The following is a 9,817-nucleotide window of genomic DNA, read 5'->3' as shown; positions in this document are numbered from 1 at the left end:
GCTGTTAGGGGTTAAGTGTCTTGCTCAAGTAGTCGCAGTAAATAAGTCTATGATTATGTATTCAAGAAATGTATCTTATGTTCTCTTCACAGGCTACAGTGGCTTCAGAAACATGACAATGTCCATTTATCCATTCATCTAAATAGTGGCTCACAGTTCCCCTAACAAGGAAAACGTCCAGCCTGCCATGTCATTTTAAAGTATACAGTATATTTGAAAATGAGTGGTGGTAGTCCTGTGACCATAGTGTTTTGACCCTGTTGGCGGAGTCAGTGCATGTTGGTGCAGTGGTGCAACTGGGCAGCCGCAGTCATGGCTCACAGGAGGAGTGGTGTTGGCTGCTGTTCCCGGCGATCCATGAATGAAGATAACGCCCGCTTCTGCCTGCTTGCTGGCCTCATCCTGCTCTACTTGTTGTGCGGAGCAGCCATCTTCTCCGCTCTAGAACACCCCTTTGAGCTGCACGCCCGCCACCTCTGGAAACAGCAGCTGGACAATTTCACCCAGCAGTACAGGGTCAGCCTGAGTGCCCTACACACCCTGCTACGTCAGTATGAGGCGGCCAATGGAGCTGGGATAAGGGTGGATGCCTTGAGACCCCGCTGGGACTTCTCTGGGGCTTTCTATTTTGTAGGCACAGTGGTTTCCACCATTGGTGAGTCCAATCCAATGCAACTTTATTTTTAGAGCACATTTTAAAACAACAGAGTTGACCAAAGTGCTGCACATACGAACAATAAAACATAATGCAATACAAAAAACACAATACAATTAAACATTAATACAAATATCAATCAGGGTTTAAAAGCCAAGGAATAAAAAAATAGCTTTTAGATGGGTTTTAAAAACAGGTAATGTGGGAGCCAGCCTGACCTGGTAAGGTACTGTAGCTGGTTCAACAGTTTGGGAGCTACAACTGAAAAGGCTTGCCACCCTTGTTGCTTAAACCTCGTATTAGGGACGACAAGCAGCAATTGGTCAGCTGATCCATGGTGCTAATCCATTTAAGTATTTAAAAACAAACAATAACATCTTAAAATGGATCCTAAAACGTACTGGGAGGCTATAATGGGGGTGATGTGTTCATGTTGTGCCACAGCACTGAACTTTTCATTATTGCAGAGAACCTCAGCTTTTGGTTCATAAGGTTATCATAATGTCTGTCTGTCTGTCTGTCTGTCTGTCTGTCTGTCTGTCTGTCTGTCTGTCTGTCTGTCTGTCTGTCTGTCTGTCTGTCTGTCTGTCTGTCTGTCTGTCTGTCTGTCTGTCTGTCTGTCTGTCTGTCTGTCTGTGTGTGTGTGTGTGTGTGTGTGTGTGTGTGTGTGTGTGTGTGTGTGTGTGTGTGTGTGTGTGTGTGTGTGTGTGTGTGTGTGTGTGTGTGTGTTCTCAAACAAGTGTAGAGTAATTCAGTCATTACTCGTAGGTCTGAGACCTAATCTTATTTTTCGTACACTACTTAATAGAGCTCCAATCCATATGCATCACACAACATCTGCATTGTGATGCTGCAAAGTTAAAGTTGTTTTTATGTTCCTCTTTTCAAGGCTTTGGTATGACCACCCCAGTCACGATAGCTGGAAAGATATTCTTAATCTTCTATGGTCTCATTGGCTGTGCCGCCACCATCCTTTTCTTCAACCTGTTCCTTGAGAGGATAATCACCATGCTGGCCTATGTCATGCGCTGGTGTCACGAGCGTCGGCTGAGGACTTCTGGCGTTGGGGCGCTATCGGACCGGAGGTCGCCTGTGGAAGAGGACAGCCTGGAGGGATGGAAACCTTCCGTCTACTACGTGATGCTGATCCTGGGAGTTGCATCTGTGGTGATCGCGTGCAGCGCCTCCACCCTCTACTGCTCCATGGAGGACTGGAGCTACGTGGACTCCCTCTACTTTTGCTTTGTGGCCTTCAGTACCATCGGCTTCGGGGACCTGGTGAGCAGCCAGCGGCAGCAGTATGAGGCTCAGGACGCCTACCGCCTCGGGAATGGCCTTTTCATCTTTATGGGGGTATGCTGCATCTATTCCCTGTTTAATGTCATCTCTATTGTCATCAAGCAAACGCTCAACTGGATCCTGGCTAAGCTGGCCTGCCCCATGTGGCATTGCTGCTGCTCCTGTCACTGCTGCCCCTGCCTCCCAAGCAAACGCCGGCCCATGAGGCTTCTGCCTGCGCAGCTCGGCCGACGGCGCATCAGATGCAATGCCGTGCAGCCCGTTCCGTCCCACTGTCCCACGGGACAACGCCGCTACACAAACGCCTCAGTGGAGGTGGCATGTGACAGTGAGACTGAAGCTGAAGCAGCTGGTGATGGTGTATATGTGGGCCGGCGTCAGTCTGGGGAAATGATCTCTGTGAATGAGTTCATGGTGTCCAATAAGGTGTCTTTGGCTCTGCTGCAGAAGCAACTAAGCGAAACGGCTCGCCATGGCCCACTGCAGAGCCACGTGCTACAAAATGGATTCTCTGGGGGTGTGGGTGCTTTTGCCATGATGAATAATCGCCTGCAGGAAACCAGTGTGGACAGGTAGTCCCCCCGCTCCCACACACACACACACACACACACACACACACACACACACACACACACACACACACACACACACACACACACACACACACACACACACACACACACACACACACACACACGAGGGAAGAGCATGATCCTTAATTTCTTCAATGGCACTGTTTTCTGGAGGACATTGCTGTAGATCTCTAAAGCACTTTGGATTCTATATATTGTACCAAGATAAGAAAATGTGCTGTTTTTTTTCCTTCTAAACAAATCATTTTCAATGCTATTTGTTCAACACCAAAGGCAGGAAGCGAGTATATGTAGATAGTAGCAGACCTGCATTCTTATTATTTTATACGCCAGTGTTTCTAAACAAGGATTCCAGGCAGTTATAAGATAAATCTTTTTCTGTGGGCAGACAGGATAGACAGATGCATATATAATTTACAGAACATCATTGTGAAGAGGGGTTTGATCCTGAAGTGATTGGCTCATAAGCCATTGGCTCACAGGCAATCAGATAGAGGAAGCAGTGAAGGGCCTCTTGAAAAGGAAAGCTGATTTAAGAGCACTGCAGATGTTCCAGTGAGATCCTCAAAAACCAAGGCCTGAATATGAGGTGGTGGTCAGTATGAGTGAATGTATGTACGCCTATGCATAACGTGCATTTGCCTCCTCCTTTAAACACAAGACACAAAGTCCTCTTACACACCTTGATCAATATGCATTGTATTGGAATTGCATTTTCAAATTAAATTGAAACGGGCTCATATTAACCACTGAAACCCTCTAGACTTAGTAAACTGGACCTGAGTTGGCTCAGTACTTGGACCGTTTTTGAGTGGTGCCAGCCACTCCTACACTTGACCGTGTGTGTGTGTCTGTCTGTCTGTCTGTATGTTTGAGCACGGCCTCAACAGCTGCAGCTGATTGCAACACAAGGATGCAACCAGTTATACTAATTCAAAGGCACCACTCTCTTCACACTGGGTGTGATTTTTTCTCATCAACACCAAATCTTTTTGCGAAAAATAGCCAATCTAAAAGCTCACAACACATCGCAATGTACCGCCTTGTGAGCTTGAAAATCTGCTATTTTTGGTTAATGTCCCCCCCAGAATATGGATACTGGGTTTCAAGCGTAAAACAAATCCTCTTTATCTGTTGATAGTCAAGTGAGGCCGTCAAATTAAAAGATCAACAGATATTTGTTATTCACAGCATATGTGTATGTTTATCAGATCTTTCGATAAAGGACAACGGCAGAAAAGCGTCACAGAAATTCTACTTTAGTGCGTATTCTAAAAAATCCACACAAATGCAAATTGTACAGCCAGCAGTTAGTCAAATAATCTTTATTCAGGCTGATAACAACCACAACTCTTAACATGTAACGTCTATACATAGAATGCAAGGTCACTGGTCATTCCAAACATTTAACAATACAGTAAGATGTTGATAAACCTTATGGCCTCTCTATTTCTGATCTATAGGATCTGTCCCAGTCACCAAATGTTCAAAAATACTTAGATACTGTACTCATTCACGTACAACAATAAGGCAGCACAGTACGGATCCATTCCATAACCATTTTAACTACAGGGACCTTAAATTGGGAAGGGTTTGAAGGACCACAGGGATGCCTAAATATTTAATTCTGATATACTGTATGTTTTAACTTTTCTTTGCGATCACAACAACATTGGGAAAAGTTTCTACGCATATTCCCCCAGGTACCCCAAATATAGACTTAATTGCACTGTAAACTTGAAAAATCATGTTGCTGAAACTCATCATGTCAAAACCTTATTTTATGTCTAAGTTATGCATCATGTGTACATCCTCTCTGTTTTACACTATACTGAGCCTGTTTTTCTCAAAAATAGAGTTTGCGGACAATTGTTATATAAGTAGAGCCATCTCTGAATATTTGCAATACAAAAAATATTTTGGCATCCTTAGAAAGTTTACAATCTCCTCTTCAAGTTGTTCAAAAAAGTGTTTTCCGTAACATCTGACTGATTTCAGTAGAACAAGTCACATATTATCAAGAACAAGTGACACTGTGGGTAGTGCTACTTGCATTTGGAAAATAACATTCAAATGGCTGTTATTTTAATATTAGTCAATTGGTGTGCCAGGACAAAAAACTTTCCCTGCCTGGTAAACAGCAAAAACAGACCAAAATTCTAAATGTCAGAATTTAACACTATTTTTAAAACATCAACCTGAAAAACACTCTTATTTCACTATCTTGTTTTCACATTATAGCTGAAACACTATCACCTAGTAAACATGTGAATTGATCTCCATATAATTTGTTCTTTGAATATGAGGCAGCGAGTTGTTGCTTGGGCCATTTCTCTACGCAAGCCAAAATATTCTTCCTTGTTGTATAAATATAAAATGTATCAGACTTTGTCACACTTATGTTTGTTGTATTTGTTATGGCAAGTTGTTGCTTGGCTCAGGTGGTGGGACACAAAAAGCTTCTTACCTCCCTTTTCTTTCAAATTGCACACATTAAGTTCTAGTATTGACATTATTTATACTCCATTCATGGATCCTTGGAGATTCATCCTCAACAGATTTTTTCAGGACCCACCCAAACCCTAGGAGAACAGGGAATGAAGCAAGTAGTCAGTATATAACACACACCCACACACGCGCGCACACACACACACACACACACACACACACACACACACACACACACACACACACACACACACACACACACACACACACACACACACACACACACACACACACACACACACACACACACACACACACACACACACACAATAATGATATTTACTTACATTGGGCGGTGTGGGCCTATACGTCTCTCTCTTCTGATAATAAGCAGAAATGATGCAGTTCCTCCTGTAACACAAAAGGTGACATTATGTAATGTATCCATAAACCTCTTCCTTATCATGCCGAGACAATTAGAACTGTTTAGATCCGAGTGAAAGTACATATGACAAATAAGGCAGTGCCGAATCAAGTTTCTGTTACAGCATTGCCTATTTCTTGCCTCAAATGTTTAAGTGTATTGATTCGCTATAAATTAGATTGCTTGCAAACTGCACCCCATGTTTGTTTACCATTTTACCATTTTACTGTATAGCATACACCGGAGCATAATGAATCTCTGTGTGGAACATCGATTGAGGGGTGATGCCATATTGTTGGTTGAGATTGGCATCGAACTGCTGATATAAGCACTGCTGCTTTAGTTTTTTTTTTACAGGAAATACCTATGATTGGACTTTTGATATAAAATACATACTACATGTTTTTGTTCTAAAAGTGTGAAAAACATATTTTTCATTTCAGCTTGTCTTAAACACTACAACAACAATAGACAAACATGTTTCTTCTCTTACTTGCTTTGTATGCCTCCCCCTGGTGGTAATCCAGGGATGACAGTGGATGCTAGAACTGTGAGGACAGATAGTAGGTCAGGCTCTTCCCCGGTGGCACTCAGCTCCTCATAAATCTCTATTAACAAACAAGGGAGACAAGCTTTAAAATGTTAGAGGGGATGAATTGCTAAAATAGACGTGAAGGTGAAGGAGGAGATGTTACATTTAAGTAAACAAGTAACAATTAATTTAAGGATGTGTGGTGATCAGGCTTGTCACAATTATTCCATAATCACCTAATCGCAATTATTACATTGTTTGTACGTTGAAAATTTTCCATATATTTTCTAATATTTTCAAAAAGGAACGGAACGGAAATAACCGATCTACAACGCGTTGCATTGCGACGCGTTGTAAGCTTGTAGATCGTCTATTTCCGCTATATATATATATATATATATATATATATATATATTTTTTTAAGTACAAAGTTATTAAATGTGTCAGTCCTTTCTTTATCTTCCCTGTGAATGTTTTGTTCACGAAGCCTAAAAGCCAAACACAAATATTTGAATATTCAACGCCAAATCATTCATCGCAATTATTTGTCTGAAAAGTCATCATCATGTTAAATTTAATGATTGTGACAGCCCTGGTGGTGATTGATAATGGCCCCAATGTTTGACCAGAGTCACAGTGGCCTCCAAATGTCTGCACCTGCTACTTTAGATTCCAGCAGGTCCTCTAGCTCGGCTTCCTGGTGTAATGCCTCTGCTGAGAGCTGGGGGGCTCCAGGAAAGCACAGCAGGATGATGCTAATGTTGTCCAAGCTCCCCTGTGAAGCACAAGTTAAAAGGAACATGGGCGCCTCTGGCTGTCCTCACAGCAGGCTACAGTATGTGATGTGATGCATGTGATGTCAGCATATCGTTGTTGTCAGTCAGGTACTGTAGAAACCATGTATCTCCATATTTACATGTGTATGTTTTTTCATAAATGAATGTCCTTCTTCATCATACTACAGTGTCACACAAAAATAGCCAATCTACAAGCTTGTGACGCTTGTGAGCTTGTAGATCTGCTGTTAGTATTAACAGCAGCTTGCGACTAAATAATACATTGTATCCATGGAAACAGGTTATTTTTTCCATTCAAGGTTTTCCACCGACAGCAACGATATTACACATGATCTTTTGATGAGTGGACTGTGGCAGAATCCTCCTAAGGTGTACAAACAGATAAAGATAAAAGCTGTCCATGTGGAATCTTTTCTCTTTTTTTTTACACTCTCAGAGTTAACTTAACACTGAGGATTTGACGGTGTAGTGACATTACCGCTGGTCTCCCAAAGACACAGCGTAACTATAGGATGGGCAAAAATTGAAAATTAGGTGTTGAAGTGTGGGAGAGATGTTTTCAGGTCATTGTGCTGCTGTGCATGTCCAAGCTGCAGGGCTTGTTACATAACAGTGTGACATGAGACATACAGTAACAGTCAATTCATTATATAATAGAACCTAAGGCAACAACCCAGTTTAAAATGCCAATTGGGATTATTATTATCTACCCAATAAATATTGATTTAACAATGAGAGGGTCCATTTTGTATACATGTGTGTGTATTACAGTATATATGCATATAGAGCATTTGCACTGACTTTTTTTAAGGATCCATATCATCCATTTGGTTCCATTTGTACAATCTCAGAGTTACACTCAACACTCAGCCTTTTACAGTGTACCAGTGAAGAAGTTCTGACCTTATAGAGACAGAGGTCGATAACCTGAGCGCAGACGTCCCTCAGGTCAGTGCAGACGCGCAGCCGACTGTGGATGAAGGCACACAACTCCTCGTTGGTTATCATGTCCCACACCCCGTCACAGGCCAGCACCAGGAACTCGTCTGCAGGTGACCTCTCCACCACATACACCTCTGGCTCCGGAGAGACCATCTGCTGGTTGGCGAGTCGGTTCTCCGCCCCCTTGTAGCTGAAGTCCCCCAGGGCACGGGACACAGCCAAGGAGCCGTTGATCCGCTGGAGGGACACTGAGCCGCCTGCACTTTCGATGCGCTCCCTCTCCAAAGGGCTGTAAGGTTTGTGGTCCTCGGTGGAGAAGCACACCTGCCCAGACCGGCACAGTAAGGCCCGCGAGTCACCGCAGTTGGCAAAGTAGATGTAGCATGGCGAGATGAGCGTGGACACCACAGTGGTACCTCCTTTTTCCCAGCCCTCTCGTCGTGCAACAGTGTGCAAGTGCTTGTCTGTTTGCAGGAAACCTTCCATAATGCCGCCTCTTACTCTCGCTGGGTCGTCCTCTGGCCTCATCCCACCTAAGTGAACAGAAAGTCTATTAGCTAATGGCAAAGATTCCAGTAACTGCTACATCTTATCATTAGGAAATACAATTAGCAAAACATAATAGGCAATTCATTATGATATTGAATTCTCAACCAATGTTGATTAGTTACCGATTTCATGTTAGAATGAGAACAAAAGAATAGAGTTTGATCAAACCAAAGCATGATAGAAACTTGTGTGTGTGTGTGTGGGGGGGGGGGGGTATTTCACCTGTAGACAGGATTTGACTCAGAAGGTGCTGGGAGCAGTACTGTGCTACACTACTGCCTGCATGCCCATCAAATACAGCAAAGAAGCTCCAGCCTGCCAGCTCGCCGCCCAGCTGTGGAACGCAGTTATGGAAGTCCTCCATGTTGGCCCTCCAGCCCTGCATACTGCCCAGGGCGTAGGTCAGGCCCCAACGAGAGCAGCCCTCCTCGGTCAGTTTATCCAGAACAGGATGGTCCAGGTAGGGGCTCGGAATGACCTCCTCCCCCTCTCCATCTCCGGATTGCTCCCCCTCCCCTCCTGCGCCTCCACGCCCCCCCTTGAAGAAAGAGCTGACCCTCTTCTCTGTCTCTTTCGCCAGCTGCCGCATGAACGCAGGCATCTCCACACTTCCCTTCCTGGAGGTTCTCATAGCTCCTGTGCGAAAGCTGACGTGTGTGAGTCTTCTTACCGTTCGTGGCAGGGGCCTGGTTTAGGCCTGATGCTGGGCCTGTGTGTCGTGTGTGTAGCCCTGCTGCTACAGGATTCAAAGCATGGCGGACTGACCTGATGGATGCTGTCCGTGCTGGTTGTTCACCACCCTCTTCCTGCTCATCTCTCTCTCTCTGTCTCTCTCCTCCCTTCGCTCTCAGTCGAGATGCTCACTGATCACTCAGCGCTCTGCTTTGACTCATCCTTCACCCTCTTCTTCCTCCGTTTTGTCTCTCTTCTATTTTACCCTCTCCCTCTCTTTTTCATAGCCGTTTCCTTCTTTCACCAGCTCTCCTCTAGTCTTGTTGTTTTCCCTGCCCCCCCCACATGTGATTGGATGGCTATTTATGTGCACCAATCCCTGAGCATCATGGATCTACCGTGTCATGAGCAAGCAATCTCTCTCCACCACTCTTGCTTGGCTCCCACCCGCTCACTCTGCAGCAATCCTGCCCCTCCCACATCTATCTCTGTTAATCTCAGCCTTTGCTCGCTCTGGATTACAGAGCATCTTCTGTGGATTACAGCACTGTCAGGTGCTTTAGCACCTAGAATTATGAATGCATGATGGAGGGAAGAAAGACGAGAGAAAAACATCAATAGCGTGGGGACGGGGTTATTCATCTAGACACACAGGTTTTGGTGCAGCCTTAAACATGTCAGTGTTATAACTGGGTTGTAACTCAGTAGTAAGGGTATGGATGATCATGTTGCAAAATAGGTAATCAGCACCGTTTTTTAAAGCCTAGACTTAATAAATAAATGTGTGTGTGTGTGTGTGTGTGTGTGTGTGTGTGTGCGTGCGTGCGTGCGTGCGTGCGTGCGTGCGTGCGTGCGTGCGTGCGTGCGTGCGTGCGTGCGTGCGTGTCTTTTTTGGAACATTAGACC

General features: G+C 44.3%; 2 protein-coding genes across 2 annotated transcripts; one reads left to right on the top strand and one right to left on the bottom strand.

The window, feature by feature from the left end:
• Window positions 1-312: 312 nt before the first annotated feature.
• Window positions 313-2,530, top strand: kcnk12l (potassium channel, subfamily K, member 12 like; the record flags this gene model as incomplete). The annotated part of the gene is made up of 2 exons (XM_084073151.1): window positions 313-655; window positions 1,545-2,530. 2 exons carry the CDS (start codon window positions 313-315, stop codon window positions 2,528-2,530), a joined length of 1,329 nt encoding a protein of 442 aa, XP_083929277.1.
• Window positions 2,531-3,869: 1,339 nt separating this feature from the next.
• Window positions 3,870-9,162, bottom strand: ppm1nb (protein phosphatase, Mg2+/Mn2+ dependent, 1Nb (putative)). The gene is made up of 6 exons (XM_084073152.1): window positions 8,462-9,162; window positions 7,652-8,223; window positions 6,609-6,726; window positions 5,913-6,027; window positions 5,343-5,406; window positions 3,870-5,129 (listed from the first exon to the last, which is right to left on the bottom strand). The coding sequence occupies exons 1-6, from the start codon at window positions 8,868-8,870 to the stop codon at window positions 5,112-5,114; spliced, it is 1,296 nt and encodes a 431-aa protein (XP_083929278.1). The 5' UTR covers window positions 8,871-9,162; the 3' UTR covers window positions 3,870-5,111.
• Window positions 9,163-9,817: the final 655 nt, after the last annotated feature.

Source organism: Gymnoscopelus microlampas (assembly GCF_963454915.1).
Source record: "Gymnoscopelus microlampas genome assembly, chromosome: 12".
NCBI classification, from domain to species: domain Eukaryota; kingdom Metazoa; phylum Chordata; class Actinopteri; order Myctophiformes; family Myctophidae; genus Gymnoscopelus; species Gymnoscopelus microlampas.
The sequence above is the reverse complement of the archived record's forward strand: the minus strand, read 5'-3'. Positions and strand labels throughout refer to the sequence as shown.

What these genes read in the sequence shown, in the direction of transcription:
- ppm1nb (XM_084073152.1), bottom strand. Translation starts at nt 8,870, where the DNA reads ATGAGAACCTCCAGGAAGGGAAGTGTGGAGATGCCTGCGTTCATGCGG. An exon ending in TCGACCTCTGTCTCTATAAG is followed by an intron (nt 6,727 to 7,651) that starts GTCAGAACTTCT and finishes TGTGCTTCACAG; the next exon opens with GGGAGCTTGGACAACATTAG. An exon ending in GGGGGAGGCATACAAAGCAA is followed by an intron (nt 5,407 to 5,912) that starts GTAAGAGAAGAA and finishes TTTGTGTTACAG; the next exon opens with GAGGAACTGCATCATTTCTG.